The following is a 25,667-nucleotide window of genomic DNA, read 5'->3' as shown; positions in this document are numbered from 1 at the left end:
ATACCCGTGGCTGCAGAAGTTAGATGCAGCCCTAAAGTCTGCCTGGAAAATATGGAACTGTATTCATGTTTTTGCAGTAGCCTCTAGGGCTACATCCAACATTCAAATGCCGAACACTCGGATTTGGACGAACCTGAGCGTGCTCGAGGTTTGCTTGTCTTTATGGTCCAGTTCATTGTCTCTGTTGCTCCTTTGATGACACTCTTGTGGAGAATTAATCCAAGGACTATGGAAAGAATATAGCTAACTAAGATTGGTAACCCCCCCCCCACCTCCAAGTGATTTAGCTGAACTGAAGAGTATGGTATTTAAACAGCACTTCAATGTTGTGCCACTTATGAGGCCCCTTATCTCTTTACTGTCCGGTAGGCAATACATTGCTTGATGGCCGTTATATCTGCAGAACTTACGTAGTGTGAACATAGCCTTAATCTGTGTATGGAGATGCATACAGTATATTGGTAACATTGGCCCAGGACTAAAAAAACCTACGGTATATAAAGTTTACATTCCATATTAAACCATTGGCTTTGATAGTATATTAAAATAACTTATGTGCATTTAATATAATATATTGTACTATTAATAATTAATGTACATTTAATATATGATATTGTAATAAAATGTGTCCAATTGATTTAAACTGTTAAGTTTTGTGAATAAATTCTGCACAATATCCATCCTGAGTAGCCATGTAGCCTATGACATATTGGCAGCTGCTGTTAAAATATATTTAAAAAAAAAAAAAAGAGGAAAAAAAAAGTCTTTAAAGTCACATTACCCAATGCAAGATTTCTTTCAATCTTAATTCTTGCACTGAGATCAAATAAAATTGCTTGCTATGGGCTACTGCGCAGTAAGTGGGGACAGGCTGAATGACTGGGAGTGCATAGCCTGTCAATTCTTATGGAATGAGTGGTATATTAATTTTAGTTGGATGTGCCACAGTCAGGTCATAGGTCCCCAGCGAGTTGACAGGCTGTCTTGTCATTTAGCCCACAGGATACTGACAGCCCATTTAATGTAGACAGGTTTATTTTAAGCTGCTGTTTATGGACAGTCTAGATGTTTAGACTGTTATTTGTGCCGATACATGATACAATTCTTAGCTATTGTAATTCAAGTTGTAATGATCTGTAAATAGAGAACTAGTATAAGCATCTTTTGGCCATATACTCTACACCCTGACTTAGGAAATACATGGAGCTTCCACCCTCAATTGCGTTACTCACCATAGGAGCCCTTAGTAATGACTGTATCTACTAACTGCAATAAATCACCAACAATGACAATATTGTAAACATATCTAAACCTCACAGCAAAGGCCCTATTACACAAAGCGATTATCGGCCATTACAGACAATAATCGCCTCGTGTAATAGAAGACAGCAATCAGCCAACATGTCGGCTGAAAAATCAACCACCATAATAGCAGCGATCTGCTGCGGTCAGTCCGTGTAATAGGAGTGGCGGCAGCTCCCCCCCCCCCCCCCCCCCCCCGGGCACTGGGAACGAGGAGAAAGTGAGCGTTGACCTGACTGGCTTGCTCCCTCTCGTGCCCTGTCTAATAGGGGTTTAACAATTTAAGGGGCCTATTCACCTTAAATAAGTGTTGGCTGAATAACAGCTCCATTAGAATCAATGAAGCCGCATCACAGAGGGAAGGGGGTTTCCTCCCACTGGGGTGGGACAGTCCGCTTTGAGTGCTTCAACCCCGCCCGGTTCTCGGTTATAGACCAGTGCCGTGCTCGGGAATTGGGCAGCGTTTAAAAAAAAGGACCCCGGTACCGGCTTCCCCACACTGGTGCCGTTCTATTCATGTACAAAACGTATATTTGCTGGAGGAATAAGAGACAAATGGCACAATGCATAACTCTAGGAAAATTTCTCTTTTTAAGCCTGCAAGTATTTACAAAAACAGTCATGTGTCTCCTCCATTTTTGCTGAATGTGTCTCCCGACCATCACTCATAGTTGAATGTGTCGTTCCATGTACAAAGGGGGGGAGGCCCTCGGATTTACCCATTAAAGGCGTGAGTCAATGACATACAATCAGTCTTCACATTCCCTTTCTGTCTGTGGCCATAAAATGATTAACTAAGGAACAATGTATTCATGGAGCCCGAGTCTCAAAAACGCCACCAAACCACTGTAAATAAAATCTGTGAACAAAGAAATGTTCTTTATTATTAATACATTAATAATATTACTATATAAAAGTCATTTGTTTCTTCAAGAAGACTTAACAATGGCCCCGGGAAATGTTATAAATTGTAAAATCCGGCTAGGAACATTATGTAGCTACCAGAAGAGGAAAGGGTTAAGACTGGAGGATCAGTTCACTGAGACAAGTCCTAACAAGGTAATTGTGAGGGGAAGAAGCGGCTTGGCCGACACAGTCTTTATGCTGTCACTTCCAGGCGGGTGGTGGGTTATTTCTCTGCCATTCTGATCCTGCTGGTTTCTCATCTGCTTATTAAATGGAACGTCGTCAACGTCCAAATCATAGTCCAGTTCTGAAAACAAGAAGAAGACATAGTAATTACTTACAGTGCCAACCCTAAAAGACATCCAAGAGGTTTACAAAACTTACTTTACTTCATTTTACCCCTTCATTAAAGATTTAAGGAAACAGATAATTTGGAAAAATAATAAAAATGTAAAAAATATAAAAATCTGTATATTCCACTATAGTGGACTTCTGATTTTTCGGACCACTTACATTGTGGTCTCCCATCAATAATAGCTCATCATAAGGGCTGAAGTACTGAAACTTGAAAACTATAGTAATAGTTTTCCACTTTTAATCTAAGATGGGGGTGTCCAAACTAGTCATTCTCTCTAATGGAAAAATTACCTATTGTTTCATTCAATTATTTATGTTAAACATGTTTTTTGTCAAGTTTTCTATTCTACTCTAAATATATTATAAAATTATCCTGAAATCTTGAAGTTTGTTGTTTTAGCTGAAAAGTCCTAATAATAAGTCAAGACTTCCTGTTTTGTAAATTTTACTTGACAGCAATGTCCTCTTTACCATCACAGCCAGAATCACAATAAGAGGTGATATCAGTAAATAGATAAGACAGGATCAGACTATTTGCAGTAGGTGATGATCACAGCTTCCATTTCCCCCTTCTTGTATAGTAATAGAGGTCACAGAGCATTCCTAGAAAACTTTCTCCTAAAAGTGATAAGGGCCAACTCCTGTTTATTGTGCCTATGTATATGAGGCTTGCAATAAAGCATACTTCTACATTTTTTTAAAAACAGCTCAGGCAAGATGGCTGCTCCATAATAATGTACCAAATGTAATAAATAAAACATGACAATCATAAAATAGGAACAGATTAAAAAAAAGAGCATGTTTCAGTATCTGGATAAAATCAGACAACCACTTATGCCTTATAACCAAATGTACATAGAAACATAGAAGATTGTCGGCAGAAAAAGACCACTGGGTCCATCTAGTCTGCCCTTTTAGTATTTTCTTTATTATTATTTTAGGATAGATATATGTTTATCCCAGGCGTGTTTAAATTCTGTTATTGTAGATTTACCAACCACCTCTGCTGGAAGTTTGTTCCAGGTATCTACTACTCTTTCAATAAAATAATTTTTTCTCACGTTGCTTCTGATCTGTCCCCCAACTAATCTCTCACTGTGTCCTCTTGTTCTTAAGATCAATTTTTTTCTAAAAACACTCCCCTCTTGAACCTTATTTATTAGGTACATAGTACATAGATGTGGCTTTTTTTTTTGAAGGAAAGCAAAGCAGGAAAGCAGGTGAAACACAAAGCACAAATGCTAAGAAAAGATGGATTGGTATTAAAAACTGCAAAAATAAAATAATTTTTTTTAAAATGTTTATATGTATAAGATGGTTCAAATGATCCCTTAAATCATATAAAGTACCATAAAAAGCTACTTATCTCCTCAATCTACTATCTCTACGATCTTCAAACTAGATGACCTTATGGCTAATTGTTTCTAACATGTTGGGGATGATGTGCTAAAACCTGATCACTTTAGCCTATCGCAGCCATCTGCGTCATGCATAACCACAGAAAATCATAGCTGGTACCGTGACCAAACTAATATATGCAGTAGCTGCCCATGAATTTAACGGAATCACATTCTCCCTAGTTTGTACAGCAGTGACATTATAGGGCAAGCAAGCAGTAAAGCTGTTCCCTGAGATTTAAATATTGATAGGAAAGGCCTTCAAAGTTTTATAACTGGGGATGTAACATCCACAACAATGGAGGGAATGAGATGCAGTACCAGACACAGCCACTAGTGCCAACAAGCTTCATACAATGCCTGTGTAAACAATGTAAAGCCTACACTACATTTTTACAATCCATTTTTTCCATCAGTTTTTTTTTTGCAAAAAACAGATGCATTTGTATACATCCGTTTTCGTCCGTTTTTTCAATTGACTTCCATAATTAACCCTTTCACCACCTGGGGTCATTGATGCATCAGGGCCCAGGTTGTTTTTGGACATCAGCTTATGGGATCATAATGATCCCATAAGCTGATGTTCCTATGTCTGCCCCCTCTCCTCTGTCCCCTGCCCCTCTCACAATCTTGTGACAGTGGCAGGGGAGAGAGGGGAGGGGGAAGAGGGCATGGCTACGCGCCCGGCGCACACCCTGCCTTCCCTCCCTCCATCCGCTGGCCTCTGTAGCCAGGAAACCAGAAGCCTGAGGCTTTCGGTTTCCATGGCTATCATCGGGGCTCTGCAAACACTTCGCAGAGCCCCGATGGACACCGGACAGAGAATTCTCCCTCAGTAGAGGGAGAATTCTCTGTCTGGAGCCTTACAGATGCAGCGGTCGCGCTGACCTTAGTAACAAATGCATCCGTTTTTTTGCAACCAAAAAAAAATGGATGAAAAAACAGATTGCAAAAACGTAGTGTGAACCCAGACTTAGAGACATGACGCTCACAGTAGCGCATTGATCTCTGATTGCCAAGGGCCTCAGAGGTTGGACCCCAGTGGTCCAACATTCATGGCCTGTCCTAGAGATAGACCACTAAAACCAAAAGAACCCCCCTTAACAATAGGGTTCTTCCAGCACAAAAATCTGACAATGAAGTCTCCTAGACAATATCCCAGACCACCAGTTTCCATGAGGAGGATTTAAACTCTTACTATATAAGGTTAAAAAGGATTATTTAATTAGCAAGAAATGTTATTTCAGTCTTCTTAATGCGCCATATAGTGTGTATCAACCCCATCACCGTTCAATACAACCGCATCACATCACTTATCTCGCCAGCTCAAGAGTTTGCATGCAGAGTTTAGATAACCATGATAAATTACTCATTTATTGTATAAATAATTGCATTAATTTAATCTCTCCAGGCTGGGGAAATGCCAGTTCAGAAGAAACTTTATAAATTCCACTTAGTGACATAAAAGAGATGAATTTGCTAGATTTATTTTAGACTAGAAACTGTTGTACGTCAATTAAGTAAGGCTGATCTGGTTGGAATGGATACTTCTAAATTCCTGGGAATGTCCTGCGACCCCACAAGGATCTAGTTCAGACATGTCCAGTATTACTATTTGTGTGGATCAGTCTGGATGAAAGGTCATCTTCTGCATTCCAATAAACAATAGGGGGCACGGATAAGTCAGGGGGGTCTGACAAAGAGCTCTGCCACTATTTTTTATTTTTTATTAAGGGACTATAAAAATAAAAGATATCTTCCAATTTTTTTTCCTTTTGCTTTTTTTGCAATTTCTCTATGATGTCATATGATTAAATATGTCAATTTACAATAGTGATGTGGTCTACGGGTAAGGCTATTGAAGTCAATGGAAGGACGGATGTCCAATGCACACAGTGTATAAAACGACGGACGTCAAAGTAATGATCATGTCAATTATTTTTTGATGTCTTTTGCAAACACCGGACGTTATTTTTTAGTTGTTCAGAACAATAATGTACTAGAATAATGTACCAACAGCCGTCATTGCAGAGGCTGGCGGGCGGCCAATCCACAAAATAATGGACGTCATTTTAAAAATTATAAACGGACATGAAAAAAAACATTGTGTGAACTTAGCCTATTAGGGCATAGAGAGTCGATAGAAAAGTGTCTTCAAGTCAGAACTGTCACCAGAGTGGATATTGGCTGCAAAGAGCAGTCACCAGCTCTGGGGAACCAGACACATCCATACATTACATGGGCCATTGATTTTAATGAGGGTTGTGTAATACTTTATTTTCCTTGTAGAAGCACTGCAGGGAAATGGAACACTTGCTTCTGGGATTTCTAACAGATTACATCTAATCATTGTGGGTCCCAATAGAAGGGCGCTCTAGGATCAGAGAAAGGCTCTTCGTACATACCGATTATCGGGTAAATGACCAAAATCCTCATTCCTGATAATTGGCCCATGAGCCAACGATCAGTGGATGAAAGAAGAAAACAATCACATGTATCCGCTAAATAGATCTCAATGGGGGACTCCAATAACCATAGGTGTTTGGAATTTTTCCAGTTGTATACATTAAACAGAGTGTAATCCCAATATTATACATTGGGAACTGCTGACAATGCTGTTCACCGACGTAATATTTTGATTGGCTAAAAGAGTTTCTCGTTAATCTCAGACTACGTATATACAGAATATAAGTTCTGCTAATATCACATGGGGATCATGCAGTCTAGAAGTCTAACAGTTTCCCCATGATCCCCCTTACATAAGTCCAAGTTTATATATGCCATATGATAATTATAGGGGTCCTGCTATGGATTCCAACCTCTATTTTACTTTCAAATAAGGCAGCATACTAGTTACATCTGCCTGAGCTCAGCTGGGAACAGTGAGATCACTATTCATTCACATTGCTTTGCATGCACATTACACAATTACATTAGCACAAGCTCCGCACACTTGCTGATAACATTATTTCCTACGTTACACAGTAACACCTGTTGTAAAAGCATTGAAAACAAGATTATACTGTGTAAATGTTCTTGTGAATTCTCAACTAAGAAACACCAGGGTTCGAATCTTCAGCTGTAAACAAAAGTGACGGGAAGCAAACACGGTTTATTATCACCTCATTTAGAGCCTCTAATTGTATTAATGACTGTTGTATTCAGTATGCGTTTGCTTATTTCACAATACCAAACGTACAGGTCAAGGCAATGGGCTTTGATTTTACCAGAGGTAAATTTATAGGAACAATGGCTACTATCACTTTCACATACGTAGATCCTGAATGCATCAATCATAGGCACAGCAGTACAAGAACCACAATACGGGTTCATAGTTAGGGTCCTATTACACGGGCCGATGGGAGCCCGATAATAACTGTAAACGAGCGCCAATCTGCTAGATCGGCGCTCGTTTACTGGACCTATTACACGGCCCGACAATCGTTTAACAAGGGCTACATGGACATTGTTACCAATGTCCTTACAGCTTTGCTTAAACTGTATACATTACCTATCCATGGTGCACAGCTCCTCTTGCGCTCTGCTTCTCCCCGGGTCCTGCGTGCTGCAGCTTCAGAGCGGCCTGTCTCAGCGGCCTGTGATTGGCTGAGCGGCCTGTCAGCTCAAACAGGCCGCTCTGAAGCTGGAACACGCAGGACCCGGGGAGAAGCAGAGCGCAAGAGGAGCCCTGCAGCCTGGATAGGTAATGTATACAGTTTGGAAATCGTCAGCCGCCGGCAGTCAGCACCCGACAATTATAGGTCCAAACCTATATCAATGATAAGCCAATGATCGTTATCATCGGCTCATCGTAATGTTTATTACACAGAACGATAATTGGCCGGATAGTGCCGATTCAGCCATTTATTGTTCCGTGTGATAGGGTCCTTAGTGGGCCTCTATGTAGTTTGATGTAGTGTGCTTCTATATGTTCCTCAAGAAATGCTTGTAAGACTCTATACAACCATACAATGATTTGCCTCCATAAAAAAACTGAAAGAATATAGAGGTACAATAGGGGCCAAAAGACTACAGATCCCAGATACAGCAATATGAATGAGAACATTCTGCCATAAGAAGAGGGGGGCTTAGCTATAGCATCAATATGTGTAAGCAATAAACAGACCACTTGCCAATGGTTTACTATATATATATATAGAGAGAGGCAAGAGTTGGCTTTCTGCCACATAGCAGAGGGCAGCTATGCCAAATGGTACATAAGCCTGGTCTGGGTCAATGAATGGGATGTTTTATGCAAAAGATTCAGCTTATTCAGAATGGTTTCAGGACGCTGGATATATATATATATACCCAAACCCATGGACTGGTACAGAGAGGATAAAAACCTCGCCCAAGAAGGCTTTTAATCTACCGTATAAGTATCAGTTTGCCCATGATGATAAACAGAATTGGCTTGGGAACTTCACTTTAATTCAAGTTCATGTTATTATGATAAAGTGTATATATGTTTCCCTGAATAATAATACTTACTCTAATAATTACTCTATGAAAAATTCTAAAGTCCTAACTGTCAAACCCATACTGTAAAATGCTCATATGTGTCCGGTCATCATAAGTTACATGAAAATTGCATGATGTGGTTTTCCAGTTTTCCGCATAGGGAGGACTGGCCTCCCAACCTCAGGCTTCATCTGCACCCTATGGAAAAATCACTCCATGCCAACATCATTATGCTTAAGTTCCTTAAATAATCAGCTCCAAATGATGGAAATTTGTTCCTTCGGTCGTAACAGATTGAGTATTTGCTTCATATTCTTCTTGGTTCTTACTGATTAAACGCTCTGATTGTAAAAGAAAATGTATGTGCTTACAAACTGTACTGGTAAAAATGGGAGCGATTTTCCAGAAAAGAAAATAATTTGCATCATTAGAGATAGCTTGCGGTGTGTGGTTCTTTACAGCTGGCCATAGACAGAAGCAGCCAATGGATGGATGCAGAATTCAGTCTTAAACTCGTAATTAAAGACGAGTGAACCTCCTGAGATTTTTAGTCAGTATTAAATTAGTTTTAGATTTAACTTAAAGAGTACCTGTCGTTACAATAAACTTTTGATACGTCAGAGAGACAAGACAAAAGTTTTTATCGTTTGGGCTCTGAGTGTTCAGACTGTGACCGATCAGTAGAATGAGTGGGAAGACAACCGCTCTGCTGCACGCTCCTCTCCCCACACTGGGTCGTAGACCCAGACAGCGCGATGGACTTGCATTGACAGTCCATCTAGGTCCCATGACACAGTGCCAAGAGGTAATGGGCGGACTTCTACCGACTTCTCTTGAAAAAAAAGTTTTTTTTAAATGACAAAAAATGCTAACTTAATTAAAAATTCAGCACTATACTCCCTGGGCCTGGTGCAGAGCACTGTCTACATGGACTATACAGTAAACAGCAATGCAAAATTCTGCCTCCAGCCAGAAGAGTACTTGACAGGGCCAAGAGCCAATGGCTCCTTGCCCTATCACACACAGTGCCACATTTACCTGTATGGTCTCCTGATTAACAGTGCACATATTCAAAGGGTCACATGCAGCACCTGATGGTACTTGCCTGGATGGTGATGCTGTCCTGGGCTGGCAAGCACTGTATCTGAAATTCCAGACAGTTTCCAGATACACATCTGGAGCTGTCCAGAATTCCAGATGCTCTCATAGCTCTATGGACAAAAATAGGACATGTCCTATAATTTCCAGACTTATTTTCTGGCCAAATAGAAGACTTATTTCTTAACGTGTGCATGGGGGCCCTAAATATATTAATAGTAAACAATAAAAGTTTATATAAATCATAGTTATTACTGCCACAAATGTAGAAAATATTCTTCTAGCTGTCCAAATAGTTTCCAGCAGAAATGGGTTAAATTCGAACTTTTGGGTAAAGAACATATTTATGTCAAACTTACCAAAATACATACAGTATATCCACCAAAACGTCCAGCAAAAAGAATGCCGAAATAACACTAGTAACAATACTGATGCACAATATACTGGGTGGATGAAAGAAGTGCAGGCGTAAGGGGCCCACTGTGACCCTTAATAACCTAGGACCCTGGAACCCGCCCTGACTGGAAAGATTTACAAATGAAGAAAAAAAAATCTGAACAGACTATGAATCACCTCCATGGAATAAAGCTGCATTTGGTCCTGCTATCTGGCAAGTGATAACACAGCAGAGCAGGATAAACACATCCCCTGCAGTGCTCCGCACAGTTGTAGCATGGGAGCCCCCAGAGAGTGCTGGTTACAACGTTACTGTACAATTCCACTCAACACCCTTGTGTGTACTCTCTGCCTTATGGCTGTTACAGACACCTTATCACCTTATCACAAGTTATGCTAATTGCATAGGGAATGGTTAGTGTTTCTTCAAAGCTCAGGACTAGGCATATCAGCGCAAACAGCCATTCACTTTTACAGGCTATTTCCCCCAATGTAAAAAAAAAAATTATATATATATATATATATATATATATATATATATATATATATATATATATATTATATCACGTAAATATAAGGCTTTAAGCTGTTCTCTTCTGTCTTCTGTCAAGTGAAAAACGTGAATGGGTTGTTACAATTGTTTTTGGAAAAGTGGAGTAACAAACATTATAGCGGCCATTGTACTGGCATTTCCCATATAACAGGACAGGTCATGCAAGGAGCAAAACTGAGAGGGTTGGCAAAGCAAATGCTCCGTGTTCCAAGTGGCAGCTACTTCACCTACTTAGCAATAAATTAAAAGAAAGACATACTATAATCCTGTGTCTTGCAGAACTCTGGAAAAGCTTTGGGAGACATAATAACAACCATTCTATCGACGGTCACACAAGAAGCAAAAACACTAAAACAGTGTTGAATTAATTTTTTCCTGATGCATAAAGGAAAAATATGTGTGTGTGTGTGTGTGTATATATATATATATATATATATATATATATATATATATATATATATATATATATATAGTGGAAGCAGGTAGAGGACAGCATCATGTTCCAATTAAAACGACTTTATTGTGCCAGTCTGCATAACAATGCAACGTTTCAGCTCTTGGACCAGAGCCTTTCTCAAGCATGCTCATTCTCATGCTTGAGAAAGGCTCTGGTCCAAGAGCTGAAACGTTGCATTGTTATGCAGACTGGCACAATAAAGTCGTTTTAATTGGAACATGATGCTGTCCTCTACCTGCTTCCACTATTGAGATTGGGGAAACGAGTCGAGCCCCTTGGGGACTGTGCATCGGACAAGTGTTTCCGCGGATCTTGTTTCTGTTTTTTGATATATATATATATATATATATATATATATATATATATATATACACACTACCGTTCAAAAGTTTGGGGTCACCCAAACAATTTAGTGTTTTCCATGAAAAGTCACACTTCTTCACCACCATACGTTGTGAAATGAATAGAAAATAGAGTCAAGAAATTGACAAGGTTAGAAATAATGATTTGTATTTGAAATAACATTGTTTTTACATCAAACTCGTCAAAGAATCCTCCTTTTGCAGCAATTCCAGCATTGCACACCTTTGGCATTCTAGCTATTAATCTGTTGCGGTAAGCTGGAGAAATTGTACCCCACGCTTCTAGAAGCAGCTCCCACAAGTTGGATTGGTTGGATGGGCACTTCTGGCGTACCATACGGTCAAGCTGCTCCCACAACAGCTCAATGGGGTTCAGATCTGGTGACTGCGCTGGCCACTCCATTACCGATAGAATACCGGCTGCCTGCTTCTGCTGTAAATAGTTCTTGCACAATTTGGAGGTGTGTTTAGGGTCATTGTCCTGTTGTAGGATGAAATTGGCTCCAATCAAGCGCTGTCCACTGGGTATGGCATGGCGTTGCAAAATTGAGTGATAGCCTTCCTTATTCAGAATCCCTTTCACCCTGTACAAATCTCCCACCTTACCAGCACCAAAGCAACCCCAGACCATCACATTACCTCCACCATGCTTAACAGATGGCGTCAGGCATTCTTCCAGCATCTTTTCATTTGTTCTGCGTCTCACAAACATTGTTCTTTGTGATCCAAACACCTCAAACTTGGATTCATCCGTCCACAACACTTTTTCCAGTATTCCTCTGTCCAATGTCTGTGTTCTTTTGCCTATCTTAATCTTTTTCTTTTATTGGCCAGTCTCAGATATGGCTTTTTCTTTGCCACTCTGCACTGAAGCCCAAAATCCCGCAGCGGCCTCTTTACTGTAGATGTTGACACTGGTGTTTTGCGGGTACTATTTAATGAAGATGCCAGTTGTGGACCTGTGAGGCGTCTGTTTCTCAAACTAGAGACTCTAATGTGCTTATCTTCTTGCTTAGTTGTGCAACGCGGCCTCCCACTTATTTTTTCTACTCTGGTTAGAGCCTGTTTGTGCTGTCCTCTGAAGGGAGTAGTACACACCGTTGTAGGAAATCTTCAATTTCTTAGCAATTTCTCGCATGGAATAGCCTTCATTTCTAAGAACAAGAATAGACTGTCGAGTTTCAGATGAAAGTTCTTTTTTTCTGGCCATTTTGAGCGTTTAATTGACCCCACAAATGTGATGCTCCAGAAACACAATCTGCTCAAAGGAAGGTCAGTTTTGTAGCTTCTGTAACGAGCTATACTGTTTTCATATGTGTGAACATGCTTGCACAAGGGTTTTCTAATCATCAATTAGCCTTCTGAATGAAGCAAACACATTGTACCATTAGAACACTGGAGTGATAGTTGCTGGAAATGGGCCTCTATACACCTATGTAGATATTGCACCAAAAACCAGATATTTGCAGCTAGAATAGTCATTTACCACATTAGCAATGTATAGAGTGTATTTGTTTAAAGTTAGGACTAGTTTAAAATATATTCATTGAAAAGTACAGTGCTTTTCCTTCAAAAATAAGGACATTTCAATGTGACCCCAAACTTTTGAACGGTAGTGTATATAGTGTATATTGACCATGTTCCTTATTTTTAATTAGAAATGCTATATTATATTTTCATGTGAACATGAAATGGTAGCAGCAAGTCTACCATAGTCCAGGCACGGAACAATGCAGTAATGAAACAATGAAATGTGCTGCCCAGATGTGGTGATATAATGGAAGTGCGTCACTTTCTCGCAGTTCTGGGTATTGTTTTGTTCATATCAAGTCATAGTAACTGGACCTGAGGGTCATATAATTGGTGTACACCATTGGTACAATCTCTGAAGTTGCATTGATGTGCTTCTACAATATTATTCCAATAAAAAATGCCAGTAATATATAGTAAATTATACCGCCCACTGTACATTATAAGAGTGGCAGAAGTTGCTGAGAAGTTCCATTCACTAAAAAGGTCACAGGAAAAAAACTTGTTGTAAATGAGTAAATGAGTAATGAGTAACTGAAGGAAAACTATACAAATGGAGGGGTTACGGGTGTGATTTACCGACATTTTTTTTAATGTACAGTAGATGTCACGGGTTGGTGATATATACGCTGTATGCATTGCTTATCATCTGTACATCATAGGAGATTTACTGGGATTGGTACAAAAGCATTCCACCTAACAAATGTAAAGTAAGAGGCCATGAACAGAGTGTATACATGGCCACTCACATACATATATGTCTGGTAGTTGTAGTAATGGTTTTTAAAGGGGTTTTCTAAATTGAAACCCTTCCCTGTCTGAGATAGCTGAGCACACCGCTAGGCTACCTTCAGTAGCAGCAGTTCCATAGACAATAAGTGGAACAGGGGGGTGTATGCATGGCTCACTGCTTCATTCAAAACAAGAACTTGGGACCCCATTCTCTAGATTTCAGAGGGTCCCAGTGGGCAGATCCCCCCACTCTGAGTAAGTGTACTTACCCAGAATACCCGTTTAACCTTACAGGAAAGTTTCAGATACCATTCTACAACCATCCAATAGTCCAGGTAAAATTCAACACCAGGTTAAATGTCATTGCTGACAATGCTGGATTACTGGATGGTACAGTAGAGTCACTTGCTAGAAGTATAGGAAACATAAAGGGTTGTGTCATGTTGGCTGCCAGGTGATGTACCTTATAGAGAAAAATCTATTCCTTAAAAGCAAACAATCACCTCTTACTTCATCCAGACAATACAGGCAATAGGACAATATTTGTGTTTAGTCTGTGTAGGTCCTGACTTGTTACAGGCAGAGGCCCCACCTAAAACATATGAGTCTGCAGATCTCATGAATGCCGCATCAAAGCAAACACTTCCCATCATCTTCTTCAGCGTTCTGAGTCACTGCATGAAGGAGCCTGTACTCACTGGTTTACTAGATGTGTGGGGGATTTATTAGGAAGAAAATTGAAAGTATTAATCATATGTTTATTATTGGGTCATCCACTCTTACAATAACCTTTTATATGGCTCACAGCATCATTCCTACAGGCTTTGGGCTCTTCCACACAGTGTATTTTACATTAAACAACGGCTGTTGTTGCAGGTTTGCAATAAGGGCCGTTGTTTAATGACAGCAAACGATTAAATTACAGAATATGGAACCACGGCCGTAGTGTATACTCACTGTATACACCACGGCCAGGATTCTATGTGGCTGCACAGAAAACTGTCAAGTCTATTTTGTGTGGCTGCTATTCAGTGAACAGCGGCCACACAAGGCAGACTGTGTAGACAATGTAAAGTGTGGCTCAGAGCTGACAACTGTACTTTACATTGTGTGCTATGGCTAATTGGTGTGCGGGCACACCTTAATGTGCCCGCATTCTAATTAAGATAAAGTGATTTTCACATAGCCGATACTGCAGTATCGGCCAAGTGAACATCTCAGACAGCGGCTGTTCTGTGACACGGTCACATGTGTAAACATGGCCTTACTCAGATTTTATTTGGAGTCTGTATTCAGGATGGGCAGACCATGGCAAACTATGGCATCAGTGAAATGCCTAATTATCTAATCACTAAATGAGTGCCAAAAAAATCTACACAAAATCAAACTAAACAGTATCACCAAAATGACTGGTCTGATAGACTTGCTGGAAGCCAACAAGAAAGAAAGACTGGCAGATGATGCCACTCAGCTCTAAAGAATGGCTAAGGTGACCATACACATTTAAAAACTGACGGCTGTACGACTGTTCGCTATATTTCCCGTAGGTTTTTATAGTACATATTCCCCTTATTGAAAGATTTAGCTTTAAAAATGTAGATGTTCAATACAAAATACATTTCCTAGAACCGTAAATCTGTACAGTATGAGTGAGTACTTACTATTACAGTAATAATGACAATGACTCTGCTTAGGGGCTGCCCGCTGCAAACATTATCTGCTTTCTAAAAATAGGTGCCCAATATTACTTGTATACATCTCCATTCACTAGACTGCCTTACTCATTGCAGATATAAATAAGAATCAGATGATGTCAAGGGATTCAACCACTTACATGAAAGCTGCAGTTCTGCAGTTTTTGTTTTAAGATAAAATAAGATCAAAGTGGAAATGTTAATTCAAAGGGTTTTCTGAAGACAGACAGCCATTTATGACATGTCAATCAGACATATCATAAAGGATTGGAGGAGGTCTGGCAGCTGGGACACCCACCCATCTTGAGCTGCAATTCTGTTTCCTTTTTTCACTGATAACTGAGCATCTAGTCAGTGAGTGTTATGGAAACTTACATGTGCTCGATGGTTAACAAAAATGTCTCTTTTAAAAGCCCTTAGGCCTCCCCTACACTTTTTTTTACATTTATTAAAAAAAAAAAAAAAAATATATATATATATATATATATATATATATATATATATACACAAATAGCAAAAATAGCACACAAATTTTTTTTATTTTTTTTTGTCTAATTCAATAGGTAAATAGGAAAGTTTATTCATATTTGTTTTATAGTCAAGGACACAAAATTAAGAGTCGGGGACATCAGTATTTTAGAATGCATTTCGGCACAGATTTAGGGATGTTTCTTTTGCAATGTTAGTGTCCCATAAACCTTTATCTTCATTTACAAAGACACCTTTGGACTATAGTTTATAATGTAACTCAAAGAAAACAGTTAAAAAACAGTCAGCCAATGCACTTTTTCACTTTAATTGTATCGTAGATTCCCTAATTCATGTGGATATGGAAAAGAAGAGCCCATGGAGCCTCATTTAAGAGTCTCAAGACACAGGACTAGCCAGATATCAGCGATCAACGATCTGTTTCTCTAATTCATGTGGAGACATACAATGTTTTTCATAAGGGCACACTATTCCAAAAAGCAATCCTTTCTGAGCAGCACGGTGGCTTAATAGTTTATACTGGTTCCATAGCACTTAGATCCTGGGTGTCCAGGTACGCCAGTTCCTCCGATTTCCTCCCACGTCAAAAACATACAGATAGGAATGTAGATAGTAAGCCCTAATGGGGCAGAGACCAAATTGGCAAGCTTATTCCACAGCTTCTACAAGAAGAAATAACAGCATCTACATTAAAGGGGAACTCCGGCAGGTAGCCCTTTTTTGGCAATAGTAATATACACTTACCACCCCAGCTCCAGTGCTGCCACCTACATTCCGCCGCTCCAGTCCCTCGGTGTCCAGCCCCTTCCAGGTCTGAGACAGGACTTAAGAAATAGTGTGGAAGGCCTCTCAGCCATTCAGCAGCTGTAGTGGTGTCATGTCCTGCCTCTGCTGCTAAAAGGCTGAGCTGTCTCAAACCAGGAAGATGCCGGACACCAGGGGATCAGCTCATAGGAATGCGGGTGCCAGCGCTGGAGCCAGGTAGGTAAGTGGATGTTATTGTTTTCATCGACCCCCTCCCTGGCCGAAGTACCCACTTAAAATTTAAAAGCTGTGGAATAAATAAATAACAGACAGATCACATACAGGCTATGTTCCAACTATGTGTTGATAAACGCTAACAACAATGGCTGGAAATAATGTGCATGATCATTAAAGGGGTAGTTCACCGAAAAAAAATTATTTCAAATCAACTGGTGCCAGAAAGTGCCAGAGATTTGTTATTTACTTCTATTAAAAAATTGCAAGTCTGCCAGAATGTATTAGCTTCTGCCTGTCCTGCAAGAATTTGTGTATTCTTTCCAGTCTAGCGTGCAGGAGAGGTTTTCTATGGGGATTTGCTACTGCTCTGGACAGTTCTTGACATGGACAAAGGTGGCAGCAGAGAGCACTGTGTCAGGCTGGAAAGAATACACCACTTCCTGCAGGACATACAGCAGCTGATAAGTACCAGAAGACATGAGATTATTTTAAAGAAGTAAATTACAAATCTCTGGCACTTTCTGGCACCAGTTGATTTTAAAAAACGCGCATGCGCATGTGCGTGAAATGGCCATAATGTTAATACTGTGAAGCGGTACGGCGTCTGCCCACACGAGAGATGTCTCATGGAAATTTTTAAACTGCACACTTGAATAAAGAAAGAAATTTTGCAACGTATGGGTGAGTGCCCTCATCTTCTTTCTGTTTACCGGATTGATTTAAAAGAAAACTTTTTTTTGTGAACTACCCCTTCAATACTGCCCGTTGTTTTACAACAATGGCCGATGTTAGCACTTATCAGTACGTAGAAGGAACATAGCCACAAGAAAACAATGGAAATTTTTTTGACAACCCTTAATCTATCTGATCTGTTTGTTGAAATTTAGCCTTACCAAACCGCTTGCCCCTCGACAGTTGATGTTATATGTAGGAGACGTGTAGGACAGATACCGCTTAATACACCTGCAATAAATTGCCTCACAATACTTAATCTTTTCAGGAGCAAAAGGTTTCATGTACAAATTTCCAACACCGTAGCTTTAACTAATGACAATTTTCCAGCCTTTAAGTGAAACCATGGCTGAACTCCCCCCCGCTCTCTGGGATATGTGCTCACATAACATTTCTCAAAGTGAATTCACACTGAGAACCTTTTGGCCCTGAGAAACAATGTTAATAATTGCTCCAAAAATCTGTTCCTTGTTAAAATAAGCCAATGTCTGGGGGGCATATCAAACAATACACATTAATTATACAGCTCTATTTGTTTCCCTGCCATTTTAATCCTTAGCTAGCAGATAGCAGAGTTTATGGAGAACATCTGAGTAGGACTACTTCAGCAGAAAAACGTAACTAGTTGGGGCATGAGTGTATGCGAAGAGGGATTATATGGTTAAAACTGCCCCCTTGTGCTCCCTATCTGCATCCTCGGAAGCCACAGGTTACACCCCACCCCACAGCAGGCACTTCAGGCCTATGAGGTGCCAGACACTTAATGTAGGCTGATACTAAGGGGGCACTCTAACTCCGTGTGGGGGGACCATAACCGTGTAGCAGCAAGGCAACAAGGGGACACAATTATTGTGATAATGTAACAAAAAATACACTATTAGGCTATGTTCCCACGTAGTATTAGACTGGCCGTTGCGTGACCCGACCGGGTCACAAACGGACGGTCTCTTCCAAAGATCATACTGCAGTACCGGCCGGATGATCTTTCAGGCCGCAGAGTTCTGATGCGGGCGCATCTGAGCGCGCCCGCATCAGAACTCCCTACAGCAGTGTGCAGCTGCAGCCGCTCGCTCCATAGTGTTCACTGACAGGGCATTCAATGAATAGCGCCCGCAGAAAACTGACATGTCACTTTTTCTACGGCGCCACGAGAGATCCCGGCTGGAGTGTATACTATGTGTATACGCTCCAGCCAGGATCTCATAGAAGTAGAAGGCAGCGTGTCCTTTCGTACAAAGTATGGCCGTTGTTGCCGATTGCAACAATGCCCGTACTTTTACGAAAAGATACACTGTGGGAACATAGCCTTACTGTGTAGGCAGGGGCGTAGCTAAAGGCTGATGGGCCCTGGTGCAAAATGTTAGCTTGGGGCCCCCCATCTCACCCGATCAGGCAAAGTCATATCTAACGTTATATCCAACTACTCTAATGTGCCACCATGTTCTAATGCATTGTCACTGCCTCCACCTCATGTACTGCACTACTGCCCCCTATCATTAATGGACTGTACTGTGTCATTGTCTAATCATTGTATTCCAATCTTTGACTCTCCAGCTGAAAAACTACAACTCTCATCATAAACTGCCAGTTGGAAACGATGGGGGTTGTAGTGCTGCAACCTGAAGAGCCACATGCTGCAAAACTACAACTCCCATAATAAACTGTCAGCAGGGCACGATGAAGTTTGAACTTCTGCAACCTGGAGAAGTCACCTGATATCACCTGCAGTCCCATGTAACACCACAGATAACAGTGATATCCCTCTGAGTACAGATAATGTAGTAGTCACCTGCAGTGCTATGTAACACCACATAACACAGTGCTATCTCTGAGTACAGATAATGTAGTAGATTTCACCTGCAGTCCTATGTAACACCACAGATAACACAGTGATATCCCTCTGAGTACAGATAATGTAGTAGTCACCTGCAGTCCTATGTAACAGCATAAATAACACAGTGATATCTCTGAGTACAGATCATGTAGTAGATGTCACCTGCAGTCCTATGTAACACCACAGATAACACAGTGATATCCCTCTGAGTACAGATAATGTAGTAGTCACCTGCAGTCCTATGTAACAGAACAGATAACACAGTGATATCTCTGAGTACAGATAATGTAGATGTCACCTGCAGTCCTATGTAACACCACAGATAACACAGTGATATCCCTCTGAGTACAGATAATGTAGTAGTCACCTGCAGTCCTATGTAACAGCACAGATAACACAGTGATATCTCTGAGTACAGATAATGTAGTAGTCACCTGCAGTCCTATGTAACAGCACAGACAACACAGTGATATCTCTGAGTACAGATAATGTAGATGTCACCTGCAGTCCTATGTAACACTACAGATAATACAGTGATATCTCTGAGTACAGATAATGTAGTAGCTGTCACCTCGGGGCACCCCTACTAAATGATGTTCTACAAAATAAGAAAAGTGTCATACAGGGACTCACAGGTGACGTCTTCTTTGATCTGAGGCGTCACTTTCCCTTTTCCTCTCCATCCGGCCCAGACCTCCATGATGATTTCTTCCAGATACGTTTCATCTCTTCAGAACCTCTTTTCAGAGACAAACAATTTAGGCTCCGCACATTTCTAGCAACTTCCTTTCCTTTCTCCCTCCTGTAGGCTCCCATAGTAACTGCGCTGTGTGGGATGCCCCCTGTATGTAGGATCCCCTGCTGTGCCCCCTGTATGTAGGATTCCCTGCTGTGCCCCCATGAGCTAATAATGCCCCCAGAGGTGCCCCCATCAGCTAATAATGCCCCCAGAGGTGCCCCCATGAACTAATAATGCCCCCAGAGGTGCCCCCATGAGATAATAATGCCCCCAGAGGTGCCCCCATATACTAATAATGCCCCCAGAGGTGGCCCTCATGAACTAATAATGCCCCCAGAGGTGCCCCCATATACTAATAATGCCCCCAGAGGTGCCCCCATGAACTAATAATGCCCCCAGAGGTGCCCCCATATACTAATAATGCCTCCAGAGGTGCCCCCATGAACTAATAATGCCCCCAGAGGTGCCCCCATGAGCAAATAATGCCCCAGAGGTGTCCCCAATGAACTAATAATGCCCCCAGAGGTTCCCCTATGAACTAATAATGCCCCCAGAGGTGCCCCATATACTAATAATGCCCCCAGAGGTGCCCCCATATACTAATTATGCCCCCAGAGGTGCCCCCATATACTAATAATGCCCCCAGAGGTGCCCCTAAAAAAACAAACATCATACTCACCTAATTCGCGCTGTGTGGCTGCAGGCAGCAGCTCTCCTCCTCCTCTTCGGGCTCCATCTTGCGAGCCGCAGGGACGGGACTTCTGGCAGGCGTGATGACCTCACATGATCACGCCTGCCGGAGAGGTCACGTCCCGGCCTCCCATAGGCTGCTGGCTTACAGGAGGGAATACAGGAGGAGGACGCTGACAGGTCCTGCTCCTGTATTCTGATCGCTTTAATGTTCCGCCCGCTCACTGTGCGGGCGGAACAGCAAAACGATTTCTGCATCCCGAGAAGCTGCGCGGCTGCAGCTTCTTGGGATGCTCAGAGACAAGTGGCAAGGGGGGCCGTGCGGGCCCCCCTAGCGTAGGGGCCCAGTCGCCATGGCGACCGCTGCGACCCCTATAGCTACGCCACTGTGTGTAGGTACAATATGGAGGCACTATTGCTGAAAAGATGGCATGGGGGGTATTCTATTGAGTGGAAGCACTGTTGTGTACTCAGTGGGTACAAAGTGGGTGCATGCAGAAAGTAGGACACTGGTATTGTGTTAAAGCATTAGATTGGCATATAACTGCTGGAAGAAGTCTTCATGGTGCTCTAGGAGAAGGGGAAAGTGAATGACCCAAATGAAACTTATTTAGCCTCTTTAAGGGGTATTCCACTCAAACATAACTTTTGATATGTTGCTGCCCATGGTGAGACTAACAATTCATTCCATACTTGTTATTATCTATTCAGTCTCCTTCACCCAGTTGTGAGCTGTTTCTTTCTGCTGAAAACACAAAAACCTGTGTGTAAACCTTCCTCTCTGTCTACCCCTCCTCCCACCTCCTTTCTGAGACGCCTAAGTAAACAAGTCCCTGGCAGGCTGTATCTGCAACACTGTAGCTTCTTTGTAATGCTGGGAGGATTAATCGCAGTGAGTACTTGACCTCAGAATAACTCTCCCAGCATTAAAAGGAAGCTACAATGTTGCAGAAAAAGCCAGTCAGGGACCTGTTTATATCAGCTGTCTCAGAAGGGAGGGGGGATGAGGGGAGAAAGAGAGAAAAGCTCACACACAGATTTTTGTGTTTTCAGTAGAAAGCAGTAGCTGAGAACTGGGGGAAGGAGAATGAATAGATAATTACAAGTGTTTTGAGAATTGTTAGTCTCACCATGGGGAGCAACATATGAAAAGTTATGTTTAAGTGGAATACCCCTTCAATCACTTAATCTGCCTGTATTGTATTCAGCTATATAACATGTAGGAATGCCAGTATATAGCTTGAATCTACTACTATATGGTCACTGCATGGTGGCAATAATGTTTTTTTTTTTTTTTTTTTCATTCAATAACACTGTGGTGGTTTTATTCAGTCACAATGCAATAGTAATATGTGGTCATGGTATAGAAGTATTATTTAGTAGCAGTATGGTGATGTTGTTCCAATATTATGTTGTGGTAATTTGCAGTCATATTACATGGAAACTGTATGACTGAAGAAAAGACTCCGCTCACACAACAGTCTGCTGTATTGTACCCATGAGTCAGACATGAGTCTTTGTGTAACCTTTGTGCTAAGTCTTAGGTCCATGACAAACAGTTCTTGTGCTGACGTTTACCTAAAATGGCCAAATCCAATAGTGGATGTCCTCATGCTTATGGCTAAGTAGTGTAATGGCAGACATCCACCATCAAATGTCTCATGTTCAGTGAGCCATCTGCCTACTTTCGGAAAATTTTTGTGTAATATGATTATAAAATACTAGCACATTTCAACCATTTATCAACCCACTACACGGTCAGATTCTCTAGGGGTCATAAAATGTATTTTAATATGGCCACACATTATGGTGGGTCCATGATAACCTCATATTTCCAACTTACTGCAATGTGCCCTTCACCCGATTAGTAGCTGAGAACATTAACATGCCTTGCCTAGGCCAAGCACCTGTTCTCAACAAATGGATTCACTGTCCTTGGCTCAAGATATAAGAGTTAGGGTAGATCAAAATGGTTAAAGTCCACATGATTTAGTTATCTGGTATCTAGATTTTGTTTGTTTTAGCACTTACGTACATGTTCTTCTCCCACTGCGTGAAGCAGTCTGGCTTTGTGTTGAGTTTTTACAAAAAAATTTCAAGGTTAAAAATTACCAATTTTACGACATGCTGAATTTTGCTAAATCTGAATGGGAACCAAAAAGGGTTAACACAAGATGCAAATTTAACCCATGTCCACAGGTTTGGGGATAACTAGCTGTTCAGCTAAGGTCCAAATGCTGGGACCCTGACCAATCCCAAGAACGGAGAACAATAGTCTCTTGAAAGAATGGGATGGAAAAAAACAACACATCCAACTCTTCTCTCCAGTGACATAATTTGTCTGTGGAGAGTCAGGAACCACGATACTCCTTAGACAGTTAGCCGAAACCTTCTGAAGGCGGTGGGCTCAGTCCACTTTAGAATAAGATGCAAGGGGCAAAAAAGACCATGACAAGCAAAATATCACAAAAACATCACAATGAATTAAAACATGAAGTTAGCCAAACCTACAATAACTTTAACCACTGTCCAGTTTTCTGATTGCTCATTCAGACTCTTATAAAACACTGGTATCATGACTATCTGCTCTGTACAACACCCACGGCAGAAGACCACATAGCGAGATTTTTCTTTAATGTATGTAGGTTTGAATTACATGCAGCTGAGAAAGCATAAAAACTGCTTTTTAGCATTGCTTTATTTTGGAGATACACTTACTTTGCATGCGTGTGATATTTTGTGCCACCCATGTGCAGGCTGCCCACCAACGTGCCAATAATAGCCTACAAGCGTAGTCAGCTCACTAGCAGTAATTTGTGCACTGGTACTTGCGGAGCATGAGGGGCAAGGAAGGTCAACAGCTGTAGTCGCTGTAGGGCTTTTCTCCCTCTGTATTCAGTCTGTTGTCTATTTTAAGACATTCTTATCTCCATATGACCAATAGGGCCAAGAGACAAATTAAAAAAAAACGGTTTCACTACCTAGTAAACTGAAGCAAATATAAAAAGGTCTCGAGCCGAAAATATCCCCCTCACCTCCGTCTTTGCATAGCTGACCATTGACCAGCTGAGCTCCAGACTGCCCTTCAGCATGCTCATCACTGCATGGGTCCTCTAGTGAGAGTGTGGTCTTTGTATTTAGGGAAACAGTATTGATTATACCTGTCAACCCCTGTCCTCTCGGCAATGTCGATGAATGACTTATTGCTCGGCATTGATTGTCGGCTCATTACGATGCTAAGTCTCGACGCTAAATTTCCCAATTCTGATACCAGCTGTGAACGTTAACATCAGATAGTGCAGCCTTTACTTAATCCACTCATTTGCAATAACCTCATGAAATTCCAGTTTCCCCACAAAGGAATTATGTAAACAAAGAGTCATTTTTATCCAAAGGTGAATTGTTCCATGGTCGTATCTAACCTCCAGCTGGCACAAATCAGGCAAGGAGGTCGTAGGCTGTGTTAAAGCTGGCAAGTAGATTCCACTACAAAAACATATTTACCCTGTTGTACCATGAAAGCACAATGTAACCCTGGGAATGCAAGAAGGAAAAGATTCCACACCATCTAAAGGGGTGAAAAAAAGGAACATCAAAGAGTTCTTTGTGAAGCTACAGTAGTCTCATCAGAGGCCGGGCTAGTCAGAAAGCAAGGAAAGAGGCCAAAAAGATCAGTCTGCTAACGCTTGGGAATGTCATTCCACAGCCAGGCATTTGGGCTTTCTAGATGCCAAGCTTGTACCACCAGATGGTCCAACACTCACCCAAATATAGTAACAGTCAAAGTGCAGCTAACCCTATCCGTTCTGGACATTGATATCACACACAGAGTTTGATATAAATTTAAATTGGCTACAGAATAACACTTACTAAGTTCAGATTTTTTTTCCTTTTCATTATTTGAAATTTTTTGAAAAAAAATTCAAAAAATGTTAAAAAGTGCAGATAATCTAAGCCATTAATGTAGCTCAGAAGCAAATAAAGAGCCTAATTTAGGAACGGTAGATGGGGGGATATTAGGAGCAATTGAAACTGTCAAGGAGAGTGCATCAGGAAAGTCGATTTAAATGTCACTTTCTGCCATCCAGACCCAAAAAACCATCAACAGAAACTGAATGGCAAGAAGCAGGAAGTTTCGAGCCATTTAGCCGACCCCTTGAGCACAGCGGAGTATTATATATTCACACAATTTACTGTTATTTTCATTGTATCTCTGCATAGTCAGGATGTCAGTTCAGTTTCTATTGTGGTTTATATTCCCTGGAGATACTTAAGTAACATCTTCCTTTCAAGTAAAAAAAAAAACAATTTTCATATAAAACACCACTTTGAAAATATTAAAAGGCAAAAGGATTTGTAGAGTGTTTTAGGCACGGCTAAAAAGTTGATTTTTATTGGTAATGTTAATTGCATATGAAAAGCGTGCATATATTAGCCTGGGGGAGTTTATTAAGGAGGAGGAGATGAAGACTTCTTTGAAAGGCATGCTTTATATAGCCAGCTTTCTTCTAGTTCATTGGTTTTAACCAACATTTGGCCGTCTATTGGTGAACTACAACTCCCAAACTACTTTTAGACACAGAAATTTTTTTATGTGTTTTTTTATTGTATTGTATTATTATAATTATTGTATTAGTATCATTCACATAGACACTGTGATTTTGCCCATGATAGTAGTAAAAATGGAATTATCCAATTAAGATTACATTGGCATTTTCATCGTATAATTATAAAGATTATCTAAGGAGAAAATAATCCCAAGAGTGGTTAGCATAATTGTCTTGCAGTATTAAGGTTCTGAGTTTTTTAATACACTGCCATCATTCCATTGACTTCAATGCATTGCTTTGAGGTAAATTAAAGGAGAAGTCTGGCAAAAATTTTTATTAAAGTATTGTATTGCTCTCCATAAGTTATACAAATCACCAATATACACTTATTACGGGAAATGCTTATA

The 25,667-nt window shown here is 40.8% G+C and overlaps 1 protein-coding gene across 1 annotated transcript in view; it reads right to left on the bottom strand.

The window, feature by feature from the left end:
* Nucleotides 1-2,224: 2,224 nt before the first annotated feature.
* GPC3 (glypican 3) overlaps nucleotides 2,225-25,667 on the bottom strand; it is a 329,376-nt gene continuing 305,933 nt past the window's right edge. The window contains exon 8 of the mRNA XM_069943175.1: nucleotides 2,225-2,515. Within this exon, the coding sequence (XP_069799276.1) occupies nucleotides 2,334-2,515 (182 nt within the window). The 3' untranslated portion in view covers nucleotides 2,225-2,333. The remainder of the gene's footprint in view (nucleotides 2,516-25,667) is intronic.

This window comes from Dendropsophus ebraccatus, chromosome 10, assembly GCF_027789765.1.
Source record: "Dendropsophus ebraccatus isolate aDenEbr1 chromosome 10, aDenEbr1.pat, whole genome shotgun sequence".
NCBI lineage: Eukaryota > Metazoa > Chordata > Amphibia > Anura > Hylidae > Dendropsophus > Dendropsophus ebraccatus.
The sequence above is the reverse complement of the archived record's forward strand: the minus strand, read 5'-3'. Positions and strand labels throughout refer to the sequence as shown.